Source organism: Ahaetulla prasina, chromosome 11, assembly GCF_028640845.1.
Source record: "Ahaetulla prasina isolate Xishuangbanna chromosome 11, ASM2864084v1, whole genome shotgun sequence".
NCBI classification, from domain to species: Eukaryota; Metazoa; Chordata; class Lepidosauria; order Squamata; family Colubridae; genus Ahaetulla; species Ahaetulla prasina.
Genome location: NC_080549.1, coordinates 1,933,923 through 1,961,273, shown reverse-complemented (window position 1 = coordinate 1,961,273; position 27,351 = coordinate 1,933,923). Strand labels below are relative to the sequence as shown.

Below are 27,351 nucleotides of genomic sequence, written 5' to 3'. Positions count from 1 at the left end.
CCAGTATGGAATTTTGTTGATTTCTTCTCATCATTGGTGATGGTAGATGCCTGGGTTGCTTTCACGGTAGCTAAGCCACTCCTGATCCGAAGACCGGCATTCCCATAACTATAGGGACCTCACCCAATAGCCGTCCAGGCCCAGCCACCTTATTATTATTATTGTTGTTGTTGTTATTCTAGATATACCCAATTCCAGCAATCGTTCTTCGTATGTTTTAGCCTCCAGTCCCCTAATCCCCTTTGTTGCTCTTCTCTGCACTCTTTCTAGAGTCTCCACATCTTTTTTATAAATGTGGCGGCCACAACTGGATGACAAACAGGTTTTGAAAAGCAAGCAAAAAGGAACAAGCCTCCAATTGTTCCCTCCACAGAAAAAGAATTTCTATTGTCCAACTTTTCAGAAGCGTTTCAGAATAACAGAGTTGGAAGGGACCTTGGAGGTCTTCTAGTCCAACCCCCACCTCCCCTGGTCAGGCAGGAAACCCTATGCGATGTGTAAGAGGTTGCAAGCTGCAACAGGGAAAGTTGACAATTGTATTATTTTGGGCGCAGAAGGGGCGAGATGTGGCGGCTGTGCTTGTAAAATCAGCACTCTAAAAATCAACTCTTGGCACCTAGAAAAACTGGCCTTTTAGTGCCATAAAAGGCTTGGCAGGAATCAGCCAACCCTCGCTTCAGTTCCTGCCTGCTCTCCACCACATTGTCACAATTCAGACAAATTGACCCACGGCTTATAAACAGTTTAGATAAAATTGCGCAGAAGGGAAGTGACTTCAGCCACCAGGAATTTGGGGTGGGGGTGGGGGGAGTGAGAAGGCCAGAAAAATAAATGCCAGTGGAAAATAGGAAGAGGGGGGGCATATATTTCATTGCCCCTGGGTTACAAAATTCCTTCTTCTTCTTCTTTTTTTTTAACCCCCTTCTGCATGAAGATTTAGCACTCAGTGACGTTTGGTTCCACTCAGTTTTTGGTGAAGGCGAAACGGTAGAGATTTCTTAGAAGAAGAAAAAAAGAGTTTCAGGGAAGTTGGTGCCAAGGGAGGGAGTGGCAAAGGTGCCAGGCAAGGCTCTTGCACCCCTCTTGGAAGATCCGGGGGCTAGGTGTGAATTGCACCCTCTGTACATCCTTGGCTGTCATTTCTTCCTATGGGGAGGTCTCGAGGGGGGGGACATTTGGGCAGCCAAAGTGGCTACAGAGGCCTGGCAGGCTGGCCCTAGGACAGAGGGATATCTCTGGCAGACTCGAAAGGGCAGCCCGGGAAATTCTCCTCCTCAAGGCACTTCCTTTCTTTCTCTCACCCATCTTCCTTCCTTCCTTCCTTCCTTCCTTCCTTCCTTCCTTCCTTCCTTCCTTCCTTCCTTCCTTCCTCCCTCCTCCCTGCCTTGCATCTATCCATTCACTCACTCACTCACTCACCATCTTCCTTCCTCCCTCCCTCCCTCCCTTTCCCCTTTTCTTCCTTCCTTCTTTCCTCCTCCCTACCTCTCCTTCTTTCCTTGCATCTATCCAGTCACTCACTTATTATCTTCCTTCCTTCCTCCCTTCCTTTCCTCTTCCTTCCTTCCTTCCTCCTCCCTACCTCTCCTTCTTTCCTTGCATCTATCCATTCACTCACTCACTCACCATCTTCCTTCCTCCCTCCCTCCCTTTCCTCTTCCTTCCTTCCTTCCTTCCTTCCTTCCTTCCTTCCTTCCTTCCTACCTCCCTACCTCTCCTTCCTTCCTTCCATCTATCCATTCACTCACTCACTCACCATCTTCCTTCCTCCCTCCCTCCCTCCCTTTCCCCTTCCTTCCTTCCTTTCCTTCCTCTTCCCTTCCTCTTCTTCCTTCCTTGCATCTATCCATTCACTCACCATCTTCCTTCCTTCCTTCCTTCCTTCCTTCCTTCCTTCCTTCCTTCCTTCCATCCATCCATCCATCCTTCCTTCCTTCCACCTTGTTACTTAACCAAGGATGCAGGATTTTGAAACCAGAAACAAAATTTCCTTCCCTTAATTTTTCTTTACCACCGGGGAGCTTTCTTAATTTCAGGTTGCCTTCCCGTATTTCTCATTTTATTTTCATATAAAACATTTCCTCACTGCTTTAATACTTCCGCATAAAGGAGTTGATTCAAACCTATATCATTTGGTCAATATTTATTCACTTTACAGAATGGTCTATGACACGTATTGGCTGGGGAATTCTGGGGATTGAAGTCCACACGCCGGCTGGGGAATTCTGGGGGTTAAAATCTACTGGTTGGCTGGGGAATTCTGGGAGTTGGAAGTCCACACATCTAACATAGCTAAGGTTAAGCAACACAGATCTCAAGGATTAACAGATTGCTTGCTAACATTGTTGAGCATTTTATAGCAACACTCAAGGGAAAAGTGCCGAGATCTCTTAACTGGAAACCCCGTATCTCTAAAGCAATGAGCTTAGTGGCCCTGCTCTTTGAGAAAGGACCCTTTGGCTGCATAAATGGTAAAAGGTGATTCTTATTTTCCTCTAGAAGAAAATTGCCCATCTTAAGTTTGGGAAATGATGGGAGAGGGGCGGGAAGAGACAGGGATGAAGAGTGAGGAGAGGCACAGATGGATGCATGTAGGATGGAAGATTCCTCGCTACAGATTTAGGGAGGTTTTAAAAAACGATCATGGCTCAGTTCAATGCTGAGCAGAATCTTCCGGGAACGTCTCCTTGTCTGGCTAGGATAATGAAGTGGGAGACGAATGAAGATTGGCTTGCTGTCCAAACAAGAGCCGAGCCGGAGCTGGGCTGCTTTGGAAGAGGCTGTTTTATTAGTCACTGATGAAACAGCTGCAGCCGAGAAAAAAGCTTTATTTGGAGATGTTGAAAGTAACGAAAGGAGGGAGGCGAGAAGCTTTGTTTATTGCAAAACGTGTTCAGAAGGAAGTGGCCCTAATTAACCGATTCCAAAGAACTAAATAAGGAAACATCTTTCTTTTTTCTTCCTTCTTCCAGCAAGAGCTTCCAAAGCAGACATCCAAGTTCTACGAAGCGTGAAAAAAAATTTCTCCGTGGTCTCCCATCCAGGAAGGAACCAAGGCCAACTTGCTCGGTTTCCGAATTTATTTCTCTGGCCCCCGTTGCTGCTGCTGCTACTACTAAGTCTTTACTTGCTTAATGCACCCCACTTTAGGGGTTCGTCCGGCCAAACCGTGAGATCGGCTCATCAAACATGCTGTTGGTGTGGCTGGCTGGTTTGTGGCCTGAAGGTTGTGTGTGTGTATGTGTGTGTGTACCCAAAGAGAGAGAAGAGCAGAGTGGGTGGCTGGAGAGGAGGGAAGTTGGAGGAGATACCACTCTTGAAGGGCCATCAAGCCTTCACACCTTCAAGAGTGGCTCCGAGATCTGGCAAACCCCCGGATACGCCATTAGCTCCATTCGCAGGACACATTGAACCCACAACTCAAATACCCTTCAGCTTAGCCGGGTTTGTGGATGTAGCCAAAGGTTACGCGTAGTGTGTTTGGCCAACCTCGTCCGTTGGGCTTTGCAGGACATGGCTCTTAAGCATGGGAAAGCATGTGGCGGGGATGGCAGCCAGAAAAAGCAGAGTCTGGGCCGTTTTAATTTTTGCACTCATGTATCGCAGGAGGAAACAACCTGTGGCTGTTTGCAAAGCCAGCATGTGAGAGAGGGAGAGGTTTGACTGGTGAGCAATTGTATTTTGCTTCCCACATTCTCCAGAGGTTAGGTAAAAGGGAAGCTGGGCGAAACTTACATCACCTTAGAAATGAGGGTGGCTCGGACAAACACCACATTGGGAGACTGCAACCATATATGGCAACTTCTAGCTGGCAAATGCCATGCTCCCCCCCCACCCCAAGAGTTTGGCCCCTCTCCGGGCAGGGAAGGGAAGCTGGATATTTTTGGGAGGAAAAGGCGACTGAAAGCAAAAATCCCTGCTAAGAGAGACTCCTGTCTAAATATTGTGATAAAGCAGGGGTCTGCAACCTTGGCAACTTTAAGCCTGGCGGACTTCAACTCCCAGAAAGCCCCAGCCAGCTTTGCTGGCTGGGGCATTCTGGGAGTTAAAGTCCTCCAGGCTTAAAGTTGGCAAGGTTGGAGACCCCTGTGACAAAGCATTCCATCTTATAGCCAAATTCTTAGATTCTAGCATATAGAAATCCAAGTGGGAAGTTTTGTTCTCTTGCGATTTGGGTCATAATTCTCTGACTTTTGTCTTCGCAGATTGATCCTAACCAGGATTGTTCTTCCTTGGAGCTATCGATGGCCCAACACGAGTTTTGCATTTTGGAAAAAGCTTCATGCTGCTTCTTTTTCCCCTAAAAGTAGCCTTTCTTTTTTTTTTAAGAGCTGAACTTTGTGAACTGGTCCCATAAAGGCCAGAAGGTTGGAGAGAGCAAGGAAGTCAATTGGTGACTCAAGATTGATGCTGTGTTGTTATGTAAACATTTCAATTCCTGCCTTATTTTTTTTACACAAGTTGAAGATAAAAGGTTAGATTTGGGGTACTTTTTTAAAGAAAAATGCCATGTAGCCATGAACTCCTTCAGCTGGGGCCATATGTGTTTCCAACTTGACGGTGCTTCCACTCGGTGGTGTAAAATCCAGGTGATTTATAGGTTTGGTGGTTAAATTTTTAACAGCTGAGCCATCTTACATAGGCTCATAAAGCTAAAACATGCAAAAAAGTATCCCCCAAAGAGCTCAATTCATAGAACAAAGACCATTAAAACACATTCAAAGCAATTAAGCTATTAAATGCAACTACCTTTCAAAAAGACCTTGGCTATGTGTCAGATTGGTCTAACAAGTGGCAACTTCAACCAACAAATGCTCTGTCTTGCACATGTCTGGCAAACAAAATCAAAACAAAATACAAATGGACATGACCTTGTAGATGACCCTCACTCTGTCAAGGACCTTGGAGTACTCATTTCTAAATATCAAAGTGACAGAACTCACTGTAACAGCATTGCCAAAAAGGCATTAAGAGTTGTCAATTTAATCTTGCGTAGCTTCTTCTCTGGTTTGCGTCAACTACCTGACCTTCGGACCTTTCGCCGTGAATTGAAAACGTATTTGTTCATCCAAGCGGGACTGGCTTAATTTTTAATTTTTAAATTCTGAAATCTGAATTTTAATCATTTTAAATTGGGGTACTGTGTTTTATTGGGGTCAATTGGACGGTTTTACATTTAAACTTTTAAATTTTTCAGCCGTTGTATAATATGTTATTTTAATTTGTTGTTTTAATATTGTAGATTGTATATTTTAATTTGGCTGTACACCACCCTGAGTCCTTCGGGAGAAGGGCGGTATAAAAGTCTAAATAATAAATAATAATAAATAATAAATAAATAAATATTGTACTACTAACTAGAGCATACAAAGCAATTTGCTTGTGTGTCCAATCAACTTGGCCAATAAATTTTATCCTATCCTGTTCTATTCTATTCCTTATTCTATTCCATTCCATTCCACTCCATCTATTCTATTCTGTTCTGTTCTTAGGCCTGGTCAGTGAGCCCATTATTCGAGAAAGGATAAACAGGCTAAGTCAAATATGTTGCCTCCACTGTCAAAGGACACCCAGAGTTGAAGATCAGAAGACATTTAACGTTGTGCCTTGTAGAGCCATCGGGACAATTTCCAACTCTGTGAAGTTATTCAGGTTTGCAATTTTGGAAAAAGAAGTTCTATGTTTCTTTCTTTAGCTAACGCAGGTAATTGGAGAAAACAGCAGGGCCCAAACTTTGCTCGCCAGATCACACAGCTTGACAAAGAGGCCGTTTTATTTATTTATAATTACGTTACGCTAAGTGATTGTACAGAATCTTGATACATCTTCCTTTTCCATTTTGCGTGTCTTTCCTTTTTCAGCGGTGTGAGATTTACAGCTGCAAGACAAAACGTGACTTTAAAAAAACACAACGAAGTCCACCGATCAAGGAATAAATTAGTTTAAAAACACATGTTCGCGGGGAGTGAAAAACCACGTGGACGCATCCAATTCGAAGAAACTTATTTTATAGGCCCATGATTTCTTTCACAGTGCGAGTAACAATAAAAGATTTGAGTTATCATCAACCGAAAAGAAAGGTGCAATTATTATGCTGGAGGGTTATCGTTACAAGAATGCCACAACTACAGCAGTTAATATCATAAAAAGAGACAATTCAACAGTTAAGTAGAGAACACGAGAACTTGAACATACAATGTCACCGATGCAGAAATTGAATCTTTACAGGGGGGGAAAAGCGTATTTTGAGGGCAATGGATTTTAAACCCACAGCTGGAGTCACAAACTTATAAATCCCCACTGCCGTTTTTGAGGTCGTGTTAAGAACAGGGCGCCCCGGAAAAATTAAGCAGAAGGGAATTAATTTTCTGGCAGCATCAAAGAAAGAAAGAAACACAACGCTTATCAACGCAAATGTTCAATTTGTGGCAGATCGTGGTTAATCTTGGAGGAACCACAGTGGGGATCTGAAGGTTCCAGCGTTGAAGGGATCCCGATCACTCACTGGCCATAAAACCTGGGATCTACCTCCCAACAGGAGAGTATTAACTCAATCAGCAGTTGAAAACTATCACAGTCTGGAATGGTGTGGCAGTTATTATTATTATGTCTTAACAGCAAATCTGCACAAAAAACTAGGAAGTGTATTATTATTACGTTTAGAAAAAGAAATTCTCAAAGATGCAGGATTTCAGCCTCAAGAGGATTGGTGGGTTTGTCTGAAGATCGGGGTTGCTTTTCCCCAAAGGAACTTGTAACAACCCTACATTCTTAAATGTAAGTTTCAGGAAAGAAATGCATTCAAGGAGTTCCCGTTAGGAGGACACCTTCTCAAGAAGATGTTGCAACGGACCACCAGGAACTATCGCCTTGTCTTTTGAAACCAAGAGGTCTCTGCCAGGTTTCTAACCGAAAGGCACTGCAACCTACGGGTACATCACAAGTCCTCCCTCTTCAACGCAGGTTTAACAAGTTTCTGCTTTAAATAAATAAGAAAATGTGCTTATGGGAATAGTCTGGCACTGCACAACTGCACTTGAGGATAAAGGAGGCACAACCAAGGAGTTAGGCATGGAGACAGTTCCCTCTTTTGTCCAGTTTAAAGGCAGCAAAGCAGAACCGAAAGAATGTGGATTCCCTTGGGATCTAGGATCTCCCTAAACTTGTCAGCCCCACTTTTAATTTATTACATGCCGATAGACATCAAATTTAGACACACAACCTAAAATTGCAAAGGATCGTGTTTTACTTTCGGTCTGGGCAAAGGCCTCAATCAAGCAGGACAAAATGGGGCCTTCCAGGTGTTGAAGTACACGTTAACAGGAAGGGCACGACCTTCAACCTTGCAGATGTTGGCAGACTCTTAATTCCCAGCATGCCCACCCTCTTGGCCGAGGCATTTGAGGCTGCTGGGAACTGTAGTTCCACAACATCTGGAGGACGCAAGGTGTCTTAAGTCATGATTTACAAAAAAATAAATTTAAGTGGTAGAGGAGTGTGCAAATCTTCCAAATTGGGGAAGACGGAGCAAAAAAGGGAATCTACTGTTTCAGACAAATATGTCTCCTTGACAAAATTCTACATTTTCTGATACAGAAGTCTGCAAACTGCGTGACTAATCAGGCTACACAAGTCATTAGCTGTTGCTTAGAAACATTTGAAACCGAAGAGTTATCACATGAACATTTCTCATATTATTATTACTATTAGCAATAGTACTATTATTATTACTATTAATTTAACATCGGACATTAAGATACAGACATTATATAGGAGCACAACATGCATTCACATATATGGATGACGTTCCTGCATAGCAGGAAAAAAAATAAAATAATAAAAGACCTAAAAGAGAGAAGGGGAAAAAAAAACTTATTTTCCAGTGCAGTGAAGCTTTATACTTCTCAAGAAAGGGGGGGTCACTACAGAATTGGGGCGACTCTTGAAAAAGGTGGGTGGGACCTGATGAAAGCCGAATGGAACTAAGAGGAAAGGAACAGGCAAGGTCCCCAAAATTGTTCTGAAGGAGACCTGAAGAAAGTTAATTCAGACCTGGCAGTTTTGGACAATGAAAAACAACCTGTTTTCATGGCGGAAGGAGTTGATTTCTTGCTGGACCGGAAGAAGGATTTGGGGTCACAATCGATCTTTTAAGGTTTTTAAAAGGATGAAGCATGGTTTTTTTGTTCCATAAATCTCAGCCCAAATGTTCTCGTTAAAGAAAATGAAATATATATCTATATATACTTATAAAATAAAAGCCCACACATGCAAAGTTATACTTAATATGCTGAAATGCAGGATGTCTACAGCCACCCAGCCTGCTTCCAGGGCACAAAATGGTCACAACATTCCACAATTTTTGGAGCGTGTTTTTCCTCCTTGGGTTAGAGGAAAGCATGCCTAGCTGTGCAACGTTTATTTTAGGATGAGAAATTTCTCTGGTGATTGACTGAATGAGGAGCCAAAGGGAAACTATACTGCTGCTCGCAGGTCATGTGCTAATCTAAGAGGGATCAAAACAAAACCCATTTTTAAAACGGGATTAGAAAGCAGGGACCGTTAGTAGCTAGTAGTAGTTAGTAGAATGAAACAGGGCATTAAAAATCTTATTTCGAAATTCTAACGTAAGAGTTGGGTCTGTGTGTTTTCTGCTTAAGAAGAAAGCAATGAGGTTCAGTCGGCAACAGTTACCAGATCTGCCAGTGTGCCTGGAAAAGATGCAATGAAAATCTTCAAAACGACTGAAACAGAAAGTTAGAAGGAAAAAAATATATATGAATAAACTGAAAGTAAAAATCGGCAGGTTGTTCTGAGCTCTTTCGTAGGCAAAGAAAAACAAAAAACGCCAAGAAATAGGCCTTATCGGCATTTTTCTCACTGAATTGTAAACGATGAGACAAAAATCTTTCTCCCCCCCCCGTTATAGACACACGCACGCACACACACACACACACACACACACACACAATATCGTGCAACCAATACGAAACAGTGCAACTATACAAATGGACGGATGTTCCAAGTATCTTTAAAAAAAAAACCCGAAAAACCCTGTAAAATCTCTACCTGCGTTTTTTTGAACAGTCCCAAGAGCTACTGTTCCAGCTGTTTCTTTTTGTGTGTTTGCAGATGTGCACCCATTTTTTAAAAAAAAACTGCAGCCCCCCACCCCACCCCCAGGGCCCAGCCACTAGAAGAGAAAGCTCAAAACGAAAGCGGACGTTTCTGGGCGCTTCCAACCTGCTGTGGAAGCAGTGTGCTAATTCCCTGCATGAAAATAACATAAACGGTAGCTGTTTCGGTACTCCGTCATTCGGTACCTCACCGAATGCGATGGGATAAGGCGAGAGAAAAATTAAAAGCCAAACAATGATAAAATGATCCACCTTCAGTGTCCAGAGGATAACCTTCTGGCCCATCGGGACAACCAAGGAGGTTGTTCCTGTCAACACAAACACACACGCAACTTGCCAAGTTAGAAGCTTGTTATGTCCACAGCATCCAACATCTGGCTGGATTCTCCCTTCAATGTGGCCAAAACAGAAGCAACTCTCTGGACAACTCTCTCCAACTCCGTCCCAACATCCAAAAGATGCTCTTCAAAATAAAGACTTCAAGCAAACCCCCTTCAGTTTTTCTTAGATCTTCTGCCTAACTGCGGCTTGGCCACCTCGTCTAAAGTTCCCCACTGCTCAATCTTCGCCCCTCCTTCCTTCCTTTCCTGACATCAGCAAAACGGGCATTGGATGGTCAAAACCCAACCCAAAAACGACAACAACACATCATTGTATAGAACCGGAAGGGTTGTTGCAAAGCTGCTCTCCGTTCCCAACTGTATCTGAAACAGTTCGGCCGCTATTTGGTGCAAGTCCCATCGATTTCCCAGAGTCGTTTTCTAAGCGTACAAAATCAACTGCTCGCTCCCCTAGAACTGCCTTGCACAGATAGCGGGTGCTCCTCCTGACACCTTATCAATAAATCATATTTATACAGCTCACACGTTCTGAGACGTGCGGTAGGTTTTGGGGTCATCGATAGCCAGGTTTTCGTCACCATCATCCGTGGATATTTTAGTCGTTGTTTGTTCCTGTGGTTCCTCTTTCTCGGACTCTCCGTCGTCTCAAGAAACCGATCTTAGGCTGGGCCGTGGCGAGCATTGTCCACCACGCCGGAAGGAGGCTCGGAGTCGTCCATGGGGAGAACGAGGCGTGTGCCCCGGATGACCAGTTCGTGGTCTCCGAAGCTCAGCTCCTGGTCCAGGGTGTCCTCGGAACCGTTTCCAGCCACCCGCCTGGAGGCACCTGATGGCAACGAATCGGAGTTCCCGCTGGAATCCCCGTAAGTCAGACTGATGTCTCCGTCATTCAGAATCAGATCGGAGTCGTCGTCCTTCAGCTGCTCTTGATTCTGGAGGAGGAGGAGGAGGAGGAGGAAGAATTGGAAGAGGAGGAAGAAAAGGAGAAAGAACATGAGGAGGAGGAATAAGGGAGGAGAGGGGGGAAGGATGAAGAATCGGAAGAGAAGGAATGAGAGGAAGAAAAAGAGAAAGAACAAAGGGAAGAGGAGTAAGGGAGAAGAAAGAAGTGAGAAAGGGGTTTCGCCCGGCCCACCTCAGCAACAGAGAGCAGGCCAAGATGAATGCACTGGTGGGCCCCGGAAGGACCTTCAGGCTATTTTGGTTGGGGGGGGGGAAGTCCTGGACTCACCTCGTAAGCCTGCGGACTCGTCAAACACCTTGCAAGCGGTCCGCAGCAGCTGGGGAGCGTGGTGGTGAGGGGGGGACCGCTGTGCGTCAAGAGAGGTTTTAAATAGCTGAGGAGGGAGGGGTCTTGGTTAAGGAGGCGTCACTCTTTTCGGAAATAGTACATTTTTATCCAAAGCCAAGACACTCATATAGTTTTTCTAGCACTAACTCTGCTACCCGTGTTTCCCCGAAAATAAGACCCAGTCTTGTCTTCCTTTGGGCTCCGAAATAAGCACTGGGGTTTATTTTCAGGAGGTGTCTTATCTTTCCACCCCATGTATGGGAGGCCCACGTCTTCTGCTTGCAGTATATAAGTCTAAGGGCTATTGCTACGGCTATTATATTTGGCGCATGCGTAAAAAAACTGCTAGGTCTTATTTCTGGGATAGGTCTTATTTTCAGGGAAACAGGGTATTAAAACTGCCTATTGCAACAGAAGTAACAGATTCTCTCATAAATTACAAAAGGATTTCTGAAAAGCTTTTGCAAATATTCCCTTGGTGCACAAATGCTAGGAGCATGCTGGCTCAGGAATTCTGGGAGTTGAAGTCCACCGGCCATAAAGTTGCCATAGCTGCTGTTATAAGGGCTGATCAGCTGAGCAATGATTGCTTTTCCATATGGCAGAGGATTCTTCCTCATGGCTTCCCTTTAATTACCTTTTGTGGTCACGGACCCCCAAGACGCAAGATTGAAATCATAACATTTCTTTAAGCCTTCGCTGACCTCCTGTGACAACACCGCGCCCCCCCCCCCGCCAGGGGTTGGTAGGCCACAGGTTGAGAGTCCCCACCATACTGGATTCCTCTATGCATGCTTGCAAATTTCCTCCCGTTTTCCTACATTAAATCATCACAACTACTGCTACGGTTTGGGTCAACTGTTAGTTCTCTTCTGCTATACGCCACGGAGTGAGAGACGGGCCTGGCCCACCTTCACTCTAAGAAAAAAGTAGCTTGCAGGAGCAGGAGGATAACAGTTTGGCCCTAAAAGTATAGGTTGCTGAGTATAAGTTTTGGTTTCAGGTTTCTTAAAGGTTTGTTGCTAGTGGCAGGGGCTCGGTCACTTCTGGACACAGCAGAGAGCTGGCCTGGTGTCAAAACTCGGGGTAGGGGGGTGGGACACAGAGACTGGCAGAAAACTAAAATAATCTTGTGCCCCTGCAGGCATGGCACATACGACAGACCTATCGTTCTGCATTTCTTGGTCCTGAGCCCAGATAAATGGCCACGAGAGACAAGAATGCACAGCTGAGGAAGAAAAGGCGTTTCGGCCATCTTTGGCCGCAGATGCAGGAGTTTGGGTCCAGGACCACCCGCTGGTCTTTAGAAAGGATACTTATGGTCGAAGTTGTACCAGACTCGGAACAGCCAGGCGCTCTCGGCTCTGGTGCTTCGCCCCTCGATTTCTGGCCCGCCCTGGAAAAGAAGGAACGCAACAAGATCATAGTGGGGTTTGGGGGAGCAGAGCCACCACCGATGTCCAATTTGGTCTTTATTTTCTGCGGTGGGTTGTTTATTGTCTGATGTTTGTGATCTGGACTGCGTTAATCAAAAACCGGGAGGAATTTAAAGCACTGTAGCGCTTCAACAAAGATCTGGCAGAATCCTGGCATCAAGACACAAGGGAGGCCTACTCAGGCTGGTCGGAAAGGAAATTGTGTGTGTGTGTGTGTACTCTGTGTGTGTGTGTGTGTGTGTGTGTGTATGCATAATGGTTATCTTTTGAGAGCTGAATGCAACAAAATTTCATTTTAATGTATGCTGATTAATGTACATTTAAAGTGACAATAAAGTTTCTATTCTATTTCTATTATTTCTATTTCATTCTATTCTATTATTTCTATTCTATTCTATTTCTATTCTATTTCTATTTCATTCTATTCTTTTATTTCTATTCTATTTCTATTACTTCCATTCTATTCTATTATTATTCTATTCTATTCTCCTATTTTATTCTAATTCCTTATTCTCTTCTCTTCATTTTCTTTATCTCGAAAGCCCTTCAAGATAAAGAAGGTGAGAAATGTCCCAGGAATTATCGTAATCATTCAAGTCTCAGAAATTCTGACTTAACAACCGCAAGAGTGTGGGAGTGATGACGGAGAGGGGAGGGGAGGCACTTACCACATTGTCTTGGTCAGCATCGACACCAACCCTGCAGGGAAGAACACACAAGCATTATTACACTCCCTGTTTGGACTGGGAGGGGGGGCAGAATTCTCTGGCCATTCAGTCAGCACAGAAATCCTCACCCGAAAGGCTTTGAGGTATGCGCCTCTAAATACGAGCATTGGTCCTTCATGCTAAAGTAACAGGCAGGCATGGGTAGAAAAGTGTGCAAACGGAAGGAAGGCTCAGATGTTGGGAAAGGTGGAAGGAAAGAGAAGGGGGATGAACAGCAGGAATATGGAGGGCACAGTTGCAGAGGTAATGGGGCAACGTTAGAAGATCTGGAGGACCAGGTTGGGGACAGGTCATTTTGGAGAAAATCTAAGAATCAACCCGGATCTGATGGCATATAATTTATCCACCTCTTCTCCATCTGAGGAAAGATTGTGGAGCACAAGTGGATAAATCTAACGTCTCTGCCCAGATATGAGCCGTGCTGGCATTCATGAGATTGCACTCTTTTTTAAAAAAAATATATACATCCATTTCATATGTGTACAGTGTTGATTCTGGGCATCGTTCATATTAATCCAAATTACAATAACAATATTAGTCATATTTATCACATTTATCAAACTTAAGTGATCCTCATAGTATTATTTAAACAGCAGGGAAAAAAATGCCTAACATCGATAAACCTCTAATCTTTCTACCTATTATTTTTGTTTATTCTGTTAAAATATATGTTCTAATATTTCCCCTATCTAATTTCATTTCTGCCTCTATCAGCTTACAACAAACCCCCTTAATGTTTAAAAGGCAATTCTTTCTATCCATCATCTCTTCTCCTCTTTAGTGTTTCAATTTTTATCCATTTTTTTTTTAACTGCACTCTTGGGAGGTTGGCGTGGTTTATTCCTGCCTTCTCACTCTCATCACCCAGAGCAAAGCTGACACCCAGTGGCTAAGAGGAGCCTTTTCACAACTGGTTGTGGCCCCATTCAGTTTGCACGTGGGTTCCTTCCTTCCGAATGGACACCTCGCCCAAACTCACGCAGGGGCAAAAAAATGCAATTGCAATTCACTCCGTTGAAGCCAGTATCTCCCTTAACCCAAAAAGAAACCAACTTGCTCAAAATTGCCAATTATCCGGAAAGTGGCTTTGACAGCCACTCTTTTCAAACCCACCACGCACAGGATGTCCCACCCAAATTAAACAATTCCACTCGCAGGGGAGGGAGGGTCTGCTCACCGAATGTGCAGGCACGAGAGCATCGTGGTGGTGCCACCACCGAAGACCCAGACGGTGAAAAAGACGATCAGCAGAGTCGTACTGAACATCACTTGCCGCGCATAGGTGGCTGTGTCCCGGATGGCCAAGGCAAACGCCATGGCTCCCCGCAGGCCTAAGAGAAAGAATGCATGAAGTTTCCCTAAACGTGGCTGGCTTTCTAGTTCAGGGGTCCCCGTCCCCATCCCCCAGGCCATGGCCCATTTGGAACCGGGCCGCACAGGCAGCAAGTGAGCGCTGTCAGTCCTGGAAGCCATCTTTTACTTTGGATCTTCAGGGATGCCACATTTTGTGCTGTGGGAAACTGGGAGGGAGGATAGGATAGAGTGGTGGAGATATTTAGCCATAATAACATTTTCTTCCCTGAGAGTCAAGGTCACTCTGCCCTGCACCTGGAGTGGCGTGACTGGGAAGCATCTCCAGTTGGGACAATGCATTGATTGGACCGTGTGATGGACATGTGGGTGCAGGGGAAGGGACTTGGACTTTCTTTTGGGTGGGGGAAAACCTGAAACTGAAAGCTTCCAGATGTGCCAAGATGACCTCTCTAATAAAATGGAACTTTGAGGAACTTCTAGCCTCGGAGTCTTCTTTTCTGGGGGCGTTACTTGAAACCCTGACAAGCGCCCTCACATAAGCAGCTGCATTTGCACGAGTGGCCGCCATTCGCGTGCATGCGTGAAGTTCCATTGGTGCACAAATGGAGTTGCACGCGTGACCACGCACACCTGCCGCTCACATGGAACCATTTCCTCTGCTCTTCCCCTCCCCCCACCGCCTCCGGTACACAAAGCCAGAAAGGTTGCAAATAATCTCTTTGTCTTTCAAGTAGCCACCATGTCTCCTCTGGGTCCCTTACCCTCATCAGTTTGTTTCCTGAAGGCAATTTGTTCAGCCCGATAAGAAATATTTACCTGGCCAGCCCCCTTCACGCCAATATAATCTTATAAACTGGAAGGGTCCCATTCTCTGTCCCTATACTAGCCTCCTTTCCTTCTTGCAAGTAAATGTGCAATTATTTATGACAACCAGGTTCAAACAATGTCGGCTGGCGGCCCCCAGGGGAAGATCCTTCTCTGTGGGGGCTCCTACTCTCTGGAACGAGCTTCCCCCTGGTCTACGCCAAATACCTGACCTTCGGACCTTTCGCCGCGAATTAAAAACACATCTGTTCATTCGTGCGGGGCTGGCTTAAGGCTTTTCTCTTAAACTGTCTAGATTTTAAATTTTAAATTCTATTTATGTTTTAAATTGGGGTTTTTTAGATTTTAAATATTTTAATTTTTCGGCCAATTGTATAATAAGTTTCTTAATTCATTTTTAATTGTACATGGTTTATGTTTTATCGTGGCTGTACACCGCCCTGAGTCCTTCGGGAGAAGGGCGGTCTAGAAATCCAATAAATAATAATAATAATAATAAAAGGAATCCAAGGGCCACTCACCAGCAAACATCATCATGTGTTGAAAGTTTGTTCCAATCTTGTTTCGCCTCCCCAGGTTAAGAAGGAAAGAGAGGGGATAAATGTTTGCTGCTCTTCCCAGGAATACCGCCAGCTAGATTCGTGGCTGCATTAAGGAAATTATTTTCTGACAGAAAATGACAGAAGAGAATATTTGTAGCTCAGGGTTGAACTGGAGGGTGTATGTGTCTCAGATGCTCCCTGAACATCGCCAGTAGTAGAAGAGAGTTGGGTTTGCTCTCTGTATACATACAGTCCCTTCTAGCACTGATGATGTTATCTAGTTGGGTCATGAAACGCCTGCAAGAAAAACACCCAGCTCGGGGACCACAAAGGATCCCACAAATTATTTTTTCTTTTAAGCCCACTTTAAAATTATACTGGCTATTTAACCTTGTTCGCAGCAGCTTAGAATGTCATGCAAATGTCTTAAACCAATGTTGGCTTCTTTATTTCCTCACCAGGCAGGTGAGCTAAGAACTTTTCACAGCCAGACATGGCTCGCCACTAAAAATGCCACAAGGCAAAAAAGCCGAAATGAGCTTCTGTTTGGTGTTGTCTTTTCAGACTGAGCCCAGACACGCTGGTCGGTAAACTCTGACCGGCAGCCGAAGGGCCCAATTTCCTGGTCAGCTGACACGGGTTATGGATACTTCTCATCAACATCCAGGATAAAACAAAAATGCAAACAACATGCAAACTCAGTGGGTTTTTTTTTTACTTCTAATTAATGCTTTCCCCCACTTCCAAGTAGAAATTCTGAACGTGAGAATTGAAGAGTGTTCATTATTAAATTATCTATATCATTCAATGCTGAATTAATCCATTTTTAGAATTTAAGCTTATTGTCATTGTACGTATATACACAGTGTACCCATACAACGAAATTCACATAACCCCTAAACCACCCAAGCAGCCACACAACAGAACAAGTAATGCTGTTCAACAGCTCACTGATGGTGGCCCTTTAGTCCAGGGGTCTCCAACCTTGGCAACTTTAAGCCTGGCGGACTTCAATTCCCAGAATTCCCAGCTTTGCTGGCTGGGGAATTCTAGGAGTTGAAGTCCGCCAGGCTTAAAGTTGCCAAGGTTGGAGACCCCCGCTTTAGTTCATTGCTGCATGCAATTATGCATTTTTCAATCCTGTTTAATCTAATAATTATTTATTCTGTTTAATCTAATAATCATTTATTCTGCTTAATCTAATAATCATTTATTCTGCTCTCCAGATTTCTCTTTCTTTAACCCTCCTTTTCCAGACGGTTATCCTACACAACCGGTGTGGCTTCCCCTCATATTTTTTTTAAACAACAACAGCAGCAAAGGATACAAAAGCCCCAACCACGAAGGTTGGATTAAAGACGTGGCTCTGGAAGGTGAAGAGCGTGAGCCCCATGTAGGAGAAGATGAAATTCTCCGCCAAGAAGTTGAGAAGCTCAAACAACTAAAATATTGGACAAGATGAGAGAGAGCAATGGCAGATGGTCCTTGCGATGACAACGACGCAAATATTTATTTAAAGTGATGGGGAATTCTTCAGAGCGTGGGCAGCACAAAATAGATAAGCCAGCATTCCGTTTATTAGATTTATAAGGGGGACAGTGGACAAATTAAAAAAATATATATTGCAACTGCCCTGGGTTGAGGGAGGTGTCCCTCCCTGGCCATTCTGGTCTAAGGCCTTACCTGTTTTGTCCTGTGCTGTGATTCTGTGGACAAGTTGTTGTAGGTATAGTGAGCTTGAGTGATGCCACAGAATAAAACGGCCACCACACCTGGGAGACAAAATATTGGATGAATAAAGGAGCCTGCAGCACCCAAAGCCCACCTCCTGTTTTTCTTCAACACAGTTTTGGTTTAGCAGGATAGATGAGTGCTGCAACGGCATAAACCTAATTTATGGGCTTAGCCTGATCTGAACAAACTCGGGGGAAAGCTAAAAGCTGGCAGGATGCGTGGGTCCAACAGAAACCCGTAGGTTTTTAGTTATGCAGAATATTTCTTCCTACAGGTGAGAGCAATCAGCCCGAAAGGGTTGCTAATGATATAGGTTCCGTGTGGCAGAAGCAGTTCCACCCATTCCACCCCACTGTCAGGCTGAAACCACCCCGCCTGCCCTGGAAACATCTCAGGGAAAACTGGACTGACTGAAGACGAGGAGCTACGGTTGAATCCCAGATGCTCAACTCCCCTGCTGAAATGTTCCCAGGAGTTTTTGGGGAGTGGGGAACCTTTCTGGGTGTGGCCACTTCAGCATCAGAGAAGTGGTACCGCTGCCAATTTTGGCAAGTGTTTAAATTTGGTAAGGGTTTAAATCGCACTGGGAAATTCCCTGGTACCACTCCACTCAGGCGGTACAAGCAAGAAGCGCACCGCCACTTACAGGGCCGCGGTGTGGCTCAGGCTGTAAGAAGCCTGTTATTAAACACAGCTGCCTGCAATTACAATTACTGCAGGCTCGAGTCCCACCAGGCTGAAGGTTGACTCAGCCTTCCATCCTTTATAAGGTAGGTAAAATGAGGACCCAGATTGTTGGGGGGGCAATAAGTTGACTTTGTAAATATACAAATAGAATGAGACTATTGCCTTACACACTGTAAGCCGCCCTGAGTCTTCGGAGAAGGGCGGGATATAAATGTAAATTTTTAAAAAAACTTACCGGTGAAACCACACGCCTCGGCCAACAGGAACGTACTCCAGGACATCAGGAAAAACAAACCGGTTTCCAGCAGGTGGAACTCGTGAAGTTTGGTAAACTTGGTGACGTGAAGCTGGAAGTAGTTAAGGGAGAAATCCACAAGAGATTTCTGCAGATTTAAAACAAAACAAAACAAAACACTCCCAACAAAACCAGAGCAATTTCTCAGTGAGATCACTAGAGCAGGGGGTCTCCAACCTTGGCAACTTTAAGCCTGGTGGACTTCAACTCCCAGAATTCCCCAGCCAGCTTTGCTGGCTGGGGGATTCTGGGAGTTGAAGTCCACCAGGCTTAAAGCTGCCAAGGTTGGAGACCCCTGCACTAGAGCGTCCCCAAATCAGGGAAAAATATGAACCGAGCAAACTTGAGGAGTTCAAGCCACCCGCTAAATGCATCGGCAAAGCTAAGTTAAAGGTAAAGGCTTGCCTCGCACATGTGTGCTAGTCGTTCCCGACTCTAGGGGGCAGTGCTCATCTCCGTTTCAAAGCCGAAGAGCCAGTGCTGTCCGAAGACGTCTCCGTGGTCATGTGGCCAGCATGACTCAACGCCAAAGGCACACGGAACACTGTTACATTCCCACGAAAGGTGGTCCCTATTTTTCTACTTGCATTTTTTACATGCTTTTGAACTGCTAGGTTGGCAGAAGCTGGGACAAGTCATGGGAGATCAGCCCGTTACACGGCATTAGGGATTCCAACAGCTGAACTGCTGACCTTTTGATCGACAAGCTCAGTCTCTTAGCCACTGAGCCACCATGTCCCTATTGGCAAAGCTATGGCTTGTCAAATATTGGGTCTTTTTGCCTTAAAGGCTCTCAGCTTGCAATCCAGGGGAGTAGAGTACAAGTTATGGACCCCTGTGGTCTGTTCTTGAAATATTTCTGCCCTTTGCATTCAAATGGCTTGGCACCATTTGACTTAATTGGTCCTTAATTAAATCACTTGACAATTAAGAGAGCCTTATGAACCCAATAAGCAAATACAAGCAAATAGGGCACTTCTGACTGGCTGAAATGAATATGATTTTTAAAAAAAATTCTACAGTTTGGATATTTGTGGCCAATCAAGTTTATGATGGTTAAAGCTTTAAGTCTGTTTCTGACTTAAATAATAATAATAATAATTAATAATTAATAATAATAAATAACACATCGGTAAAAATCTGAGGTGTTTACAGACAAACCAGTCCGGAATTTTGAATTCTTTCACTGGGGGAAACTTCCTTACGCTGCCAATTTTTACAGCTTCCCGAGTTGTGAAGCTTCTCACTCAGAAACGAAAAAAGTTTCCGACAGACAAATCAAGGATATCAGAGCAGTGACGACACCGGTGGCAGCCCCCATGGCAAACGATCCGCTGAAAATCCCAAGGAAAATCCCGATGGATTTGAACATGGCGGTCACATCAAACGTGTGGCTGTTGTCTCCTGCGGGCTGGTAAGCAACGATCGAACTGTGGGAAACAGAGAATATAGACTTCTTAGCAGGAGGCTTTGCTAAATATTCCACAGATTGCAGGAGTCAAGAATTTCTTCTTCTTCCTATCTAGAAGAAATCATCATCACCATCATCAGCATCCTTTAATGACCCCAACTGAATGGAGCAGAGTGCTTAATGGCCGGATGCCCTTCCTGTCGCCAATGCAGAGGTGTTTTGTTTTTTTCCCCCAGCAGATATATTTTCATTGTGCCCAGAGAGAGAAATATCTGCCTCTACTTAGGATCGAGTTCCACCTCTAGGCCACCGCACCACTCCGTCCTATCTAGAAGAAATGGGTCTACCTCATATCAGGAGTGGGAGAACTACAACTACACTGGGCAGAACTGAAACCGTAACATGCTATCACTCTAACGTTTGGTGGTCACCAGGACAAAAGATGGACTTAAGTCAAGCTTTTCCTTGGCTTCAGCGGAGGTTATCGGTGCTTCTTCAGAAAGTCATAAAGATGACTCCATGGCCAAGTAGGGTCCTACAGCAATTGCCCTCCATCATTTTGCTAGGGCTAGAGTGGTGCGGTGGCCTAGAGGTGGAGCTCTCGCCTCACAATCAGGAGGCTGTGAGTTCGATCCTAGGTAGAGGCAGATATTTCTCTCTCTGGGCACGATGAGAATATATCTGCTGAACAAAACTCCGCATTGGCGACAGGAAGGGCAGCCGGCCAGTAAACCCTCAGCTCCATTCAGTTGCCCTGACTCTACCCTGCAAGGGATTATGGGGGTCATTAAAAGACGATGATGATGATGATGATGATTTCACTAGTGCTAGATGCGCCAAGAATCACTTGGAAGAGCCGTGGTGGCGCAGTGGTTAGAATGCAGTATTGCAGGCTAACTCTGCTCACTGCCAGGAAGTTCAATCCTGACCAGCTCAAGGTTGACTCAGCCTTCCGTCCTTCCGACGTTGGTAAAATGAGGACCCAGATTTTGGGGGGCAATAGGCTGACTCTATAAATGCTTAGAGAGGGCTGTAAAGCACTGTGTAGCGGTATATAAGTCTAAGTGCTTTTGCTATCGTTTTTACAAGGCACAACAGCTTTGCAGACGCTCCCTAACTTGAGCCAGGGAGAGAGACAGGCCAGAGACACAACTTACGAAGACAGCACAATGGCCACTGCATCGTTGAGGACACTCTCTCCAAAGAGAAGGGCGTAGAGCTCGACATCCACTTGAAGTTCATGGAATATGGCGAGGACCGTCACTAGCCATGGAAAAAAGAGCAAAGAATTTGCTAGAATCCCAATGCATTCTTGACCCAGCAACATCTCAATCTTCAAAATACGACAGAGATGCAAACAGCCGTGTAGAAAGAACCAACAAACGCTTATAGTCCAGGGGTCTCCAACCTTGGCAACTTTAAGACTTGTGGACTTCAACTCCCAGAGTTCCTCAGCCAGCTTTGTTCCCTCAGCCAGCCAGCCAGCCAGCTTTGAATCCCACCACTGTTGAAGAGGGTCCCTGGTTCCCGCCTACAACCTACCAGGATCCGTAGCGGAGGCGATGGCACCAAAAAACAGGCAGTCGGTGAAATAGAAGTCTCCTCCAAGCTGCCCCATCACTTTCATCAGCGCGACACAGCCATACATGATGGATCTGTTGAACACAAGAGAGTTGGCATCGTCGTCATCGTGGCAAGCTCAACCTCAGTACAGGCAAAACCTATGGCACGCGGGCCCAAAGTGGCACACGGAGCCATGTCGCCTGGCACACACACGCCATCGCCCGTTCCTCTTCTGGGTTTCTGGCGCGCATGTGCACCTGATGAGCAGCTGGCCTTTTTGCATGCAGCAGTGCCGGAAATTAGAAGAGCTGGTCTTCCGTTTTCCTGCACGAGCGTGGCCAACGGATCGTTGCATGCGCATGCGCGCCAGAAACCTGGAAGGGTAGCTGGCTGAAACCGGAAGTTCATTTTCAGACGCGCATGTGCCCTGGGCAACTCCTCTTCCAGGTTGCGGCCCAGATGTACGCGCACTCATCGCACCTCCCCCATCACTGCCTTATATCATTTCAGACAAACATCTGTCCCGTCTCTGCTTAAAAAAAACCTAGATGGACCCACTTCAAAGCGGTTTAGTGATTGGGTCGAACCGTCACCATTAAGATTAACCAACCATAGTTCATTCCTATGTTCAATTCTGTGCCATGGAACAAAAACTTATCATGGGCACAATGGACAAGAAGAGGAATCACAGAACTCGGAAAACTGGGTTTGTTCCTCAACACATCCAAACCAGCCTGGAATTGCTCAGCTTCTCGTTTTTTAAAACTGCAAGGAGGCCTTGCCTTGCCCTTGTCCTTTTCTCTTGTGATTTAGGCTGGGCCTGTTTTAATTGCCGATCTTTCTTGCCTTATTGTTGTCATGGTTTTAACCTCTGGCATTGCAGCTGCTTGCAGAGAACTGTTGATTAGGTAATATGCAAAGGATGTAAACAGGGAACAATTTTTAGGAGCAGAAGGGAAAGGAATTCTCACCCTATCATAAAACAGGAAATTGCTGTTCCAAGAAATGCATATGCTAAAATGGATCCAAGGTTTCGGAAGAAGTGACGCTTTAAAAAAACAGAGAGAGAGAGAGAGAAAGAGAGACTTTTGTTACTTTAAATGCTAGGAATGACTGAGCCAGAATGACATGGCGATTTTTCTCAAAGTCCCACTGAACCCTCCCTAAACATACAATTATTTCAAAGAGCAAATAACAGCACAACACGATTGGTTTATCTCTCTAGCACTTAACATGCCTTTCCAACTAAGATGTTTTACAAGCATACAATTACTCATTTTTTCCCCAAACATGGGGATAAAAAATCTACGTTAGGACAGATAGCCCTGCCTGTAGGCACTTGGTGTCTGGTTACAAATGACTGATTTTTGGAAAGATCAGAGGCACATTTGGTCTAGAAATTTTTTTCCCCCACAACGTACTATTTCTTTATTATCCAATTTTATTTTTCTGGTGGAAATTCTGTTCTGGTGGTATTATTATTGCACTGAAAAGCAATCAAAGGTTTGGACTGCAAGGGATAGATTGCTTAAAAGATTTATTTTCTCTTGTATGCATGTACCAGCCTACATTGTGCAGGTCCTGGATGGAAAATTGGGTATAGAAATGATTATTTCTCCTGTTTCAAGAGGTTGCAAAGTAGAATCTTAAGGAATTAAATCCAAGAGAATCCAGTGAAATGACTTCATCCAAAACAGACTGGAAGTTGTTATCAAAGACAACAACAGAGCAGCAGGTGGATGATGTCTGCTTTCTGTTCTTCTCAACAAGCGTGTTGCTTACCTGGATAATTTTAAAGAGGATTAGAAGGAACAGACACCTACCCGTTTTAAGCTATATCCAGCATAAAATATAATTGGAGGGAGCAAGATATTGAAGAACACTTCAGGATCAAAAGTTACCTGTAGGGTATTAAAAGAGAGAATCGAAGCATCACAAAAGATCCAACTTCAATCGGCAAAGTAAAACTTATCATTTGGTGAAGCGCATTCTCGTTAAAAACAAGAACTGTGCCACCTTTTAGCACAATAGTTCTGCATCCCAGAATTTTCAACTTCAACAACCAGGAGGCATTAGTTGAGTTCACACCCACCAAACTTTCAGAATCGAAACAGCACAGCCTGTGTTTGCAGTCATTGCGGTGTGGGTATAGGGTACGCAACACAGCAGAATAATGTTGCATGTCCGCTCCACAGAAATCTGATGAATATGGGAAGGAAGTGTCTTTTATTTGGCCATGGAAGGACAGGACTAGGGTGAGTTTGCTCATTATGACTCTCGAATAATTATAAATGGCTGACCGTACACAACTTGTGCCAGTTTGCCTCTTCCAAAGGCTAGACCCACCCAAAGTGGCAAGTTGCAACCCAGCAATTGACATCTAAATGTGGACTTAAAGCAAGGTGTGAACCCAGCCATTAAGGGATTTCTTGAATAGGCAAAACGGAAAAGTTTGAGGATGAGTAATCGGTAAAGTTTGAGGATGAGTAATGCTTTTCATGCTTATGCTTATATATACTGTTGTGACTAAATAAATAAATAAATAAATAAATAAAAGAATAGGGGAGGAAGGGAGGAGGAGGAGGGAGAGAAAGAGGAAGGGAAGGAGGGGGAAAGGGCGAGGAGGGGAGAAGAAAGGGTGATAGGTGGAGGAGGAACAGGAGGAGGGAGGGGAGGGGAGGAGGAAGCAGAGGAGGAGGGAGAAGGGGAGGAAGAATAGGGGACGAGGGGAGGAGGAGGGAGAGGAGGAAGGGAAGGAGGGAAAGGGGGAGGGAAGAAGAAATGGTGATAGGTGGAGGAGGAGGAGGAAGTGGAAGAGGGGCAAAGAGGAAGAGGAGAGGAAAGGAGGAAGGGAGGAGGAAGAGGAAGAGGAAGGGAAGGAGGGGGAAAGGGGAGGAGGGGAGAAGAAAAGGTGATAGGTGGAGGAGGAACAGGAGGAGGAGGAGGAGGAGGAGGAAGAGGAGAGGAAAGGAGGAAGGGAGGAGGAGGGGAGGAGGAGGAGGGAGAGGAAGAGATGCCTTCAAAAGGTCTGTATTTTCCCCCAGACTCCTCTAGAAACCGGGGGGGAAAGCTACAAAGGAATTTCAACCATGTTATCCTAGAATCCTTGATCTAAAAAAAGGTGGAAAAAGGTGAAATGGAAAGCATGAGAGTTTACCTTCCGCAGCATCTCATTATCCTGAACATTATTGAGTTCGTGGGAGCCGATTTCCCCCTTCAGGGTATACTCATAAAACTTCCCACTCAGGTTGACCAGCAGAGTAGCTGGGCTCGTTTGCATTGGGCAGCTTAGGGTCACGTTGTTGATATCACTGGGGATGTGGATGCCATAGCGAAGGATGACTCCCACCAGAACTCCTGTAAGAAACAGAGGACTTCAGGTTTGCTGGAGTTCTAGAGCAGGGCTCTCCAACTTTGGCAACTTTAAGACTTGTGGACTTCAATTCCCAGAGCAAAGCTGGCTGAGGAACTCTGGGAGTTGAAGTTCACAAGTTTTAAAGTTGCCAAGGTTGAAGACCCCTGTTCCAAATCAATCCGGAGAGGTTCAGAGTTCAGATCGATACATTCTTAGCACCCTCCTTTCACCGACTGTCAGAAGAACTCCTCCAGCAAAATTGGGGTGAAACGGAAGAATCAAATGGTGCCTAAAAGGAATAAATTCAATCCCTCAAATCATGCAAAGCCTCATCAAAATAATTCAGAATTACACTGCCTGTGGTGACACACGAGCCCTGATGTGTGCCCTGAATGTTTCCTAGATGCTGTTGAAAAAACTGGGTGCGATAGAGTGGCAGCAATGAGGGTAGAAAGAGAAAAAAATGTTGAAGATTCAAGCACCCCCAATGAATTGTGGTGCACAAATCAGACCGTAAAGATATGAAGGAAAGTGAGAGATCATCTAATCCAACCCCTGTTCATTGAAAAAAAAAATCTATTACTACAACTGTAATGCAACTTAAAATAGGCATGTTCTCATTCCATCTGTTTGAAAGAAGCAGCAGCAGATAAATTTAAACTTGAAAATGTTCCTTTATCTCTGTTGAGCAATCAGCGGTTTCTCTGAAGCTTTACAGCTCAGTAAATTTCCCAACACTGTCCTTGAGATCAGCTTCAGTTAAGAAGAAATGGCAGCGGGTCTCTTGAGCAACTTCTGAAGGATTCGCCAAGACACGTTGCTGAGAAAAATCCAAGATGTGAACCTATATTACAGGGATCTGCCATGCTGGGAAAAAAACCCTTTTTGGCCAGGTTAATCTAGACTCTTGGATTCAAACAGATAAACAATAGGACAGCAGCCCAGTTCACATAACATTGTAATCGAGCCCAAAATTCCTGTTGCTGAGACATCTGTTAGGTGAATTTTACCCCATTTTATGACCTTTCTTGCCAACTTGCTAAATGAATCACTACAGTTGTTAAGTTAGTAAGACAGTTGTTAAGTGACTCTGGTTTCCCCACTGACCTTGTGAGAAGGTCACACAAGCTGATCACGTGACCCCAGAACACTGCAACCGTCATAAATATGAGTCAGTTGCCAAGCGGCTGAATTTTGATCACATGACCCTGGAGATGCTGCCATGGTTGTGTGAAAAACAGTCATAAATCACTTTTTTCAGCGTTGTTGTAATTTTGAATGGTCACTAAATGAACTGTTGTAAGTCGAGGACTAGCTGTATCGAATGGTTCCTACGCTAGTAATGTTAGCTGCTGTCATAGGATTTGTTTCACCATTTAAAGTGCTTTTTTAGAGTTACTGCACTACATGCTGGTCTTTTATTGTGTTTGGTCTTCGACCCTAAATAAATTTTGATCCATTGATATTTGGTGATTTATTTCACTAAAAGCTATGCCTTAGCAGCCGATCTAAACACAACAACTGAATAGTTTTTGGAAACATCTCTGTTTTATTTCCTGTTAATGAAACAAGATTGTATAGGAGAGAAAAGAGGATTGTTACTGTCCAGCATTTTGCACATTAGAGTCGCAATCTCAGCTCTTGCCTGAAAAAGTTCCCTTCTGGATGGAGGATGTCTACTCTACTCTTTTCAGAGGATTCTTGCTGGTACCACACTGGACCTATAACTCCCCCTGGCTGTGGATTATGGGAGGGGAAAAAAAAATCCAAGATGCCTGCCCCAAATCAAGGGATTTAACCAGCGCCAGGGTTTATGAAGTCCACTGGGAGTTGGGCAGCCAGTACATTTTAAATATCAAGCATTCACCCCTTGTAACAGGTCAGGCTCTCTCCCATGGAGCCTCCTGACACAACACCGTTCAGCCAACGCTTTCGTAGCCCCCCAATTCCAAAAGAGGGGAAGGGAGGAAGTTAACAACCCCCAAGTTGACCCTTTTCTTCTATGGGGGAGGAAAGGATGGAAAGCAAAAGCCGCAAAACATTTTCCCGCCTTCAATTCACCCCAGACCCCCACAAAGGAATGCCAGGTTGGGGTTCAGGCCCCCCACCCCCCGTTTCCCAACTGAGCAGGGTGCCCACCCCTCTGGACTCCCCAAATTCTCTCTCTGAGGGGGGGGTCACTGGGGGAGCCTGGGAATCCCACCCCCCCAATCCTCCCCCTCCCCTTTTACTGATGCTGATCCTCCCCCGCCCCTCAGCCAACGAGGCTTCGTTATTCCACCGGGGCTGGTGGGGGAGGAGGGGAGGGAAGCCAAGCAGGGGATGATGGGCTGTGTGGCCGCTCACCATAGATCATGGCCAGCCCGGTCTCGTGCAGGAAGCGGGCGCGGCGGTGCTTGAAGAGCCAGATGGTGAGGATGGTGAGGGTCAGCAGGAGGATGAAGACCAGCAAATTGGCGCTGTCCTGCCGGTGACTGGCCTCGGCCGCCTTCTCGGCCACCAGCTCTTCCTCCAGGCCGCCCGGACGACGCCCGCCCGCCCCGGGGCCCGGATCCAGGCCCAGCACCAGCAGCAGCAGCGCCGCCATGGCTCCGCTCGCGGTCGCCCGTCCCTCAGCCCCCCGGTTCAGCGCCTCACGGGACCCGCGACGCCCATCATCCCCGGCTCTCGCTCGCCCGCCCGCCCCGCCCAC

At 45.3% G+C, this 27,351-nt stretch overlaps 1 protein-coding gene and 1 long non-coding RNA gene across 2 annotated transcripts in view; one reads left to right on the top strand and one right to left on the bottom strand.

Moving 5' to 3' along the window:
• LOC131204902 (uncharacterized) overlaps positions 1 to 5,995 on the top strand; it is a 25,952-nt gene extending 19,957 nt beyond the window's left edge. The window contains exons 2-4 of the long non-coding RNA XR_009156670.1: positions 2,973 to 3,666; positions 4,206 to 5,652; positions 5,862 to 5,995. This is a non-coding gene — a long non-coding RNA (uncharacterized LOC131204902). The remainder of the gene's footprint in view (positions 1 to 2,972; positions 3,667 to 4,205; positions 5,653 to 5,861) is intronic.
• Positions 5,992 to 27,351, bottom strand: SLC9A6 (solute carrier family 9 member A6). Its single transcript, XM_058196526.1, has 16 exons — positions 27,006 to 27,351; positions 24,462 to 24,661; positions 23,128 to 23,205; positions 22,276 to 22,352; positions 21,284 to 21,396; positions 20,899 to 21,004; positions 19,619 to 19,760; positions 18,271 to 18,376; positions 17,298 to 17,386; positions 16,942 to 17,055; positions 15,594 to 15,705; positions 14,111 to 14,264; positions 12,874 to 12,904; positions 12,086 to 12,165; positions 10,710 to 10,815; positions 5,992 to 10,410 (listed from the first exon to the last, which is right to left on the bottom strand). Exons 1-16 carry the CDS (start codon positions 27,244 to 27,246, stop codon positions 10,138 to 10,140), a joined length of 2,022 nt encoding a protein of 673 aa, XP_058052509.1. The 5' UTR covers positions 27,247 to 27,351; the 3' UTR covers positions 5,992 to 10,137.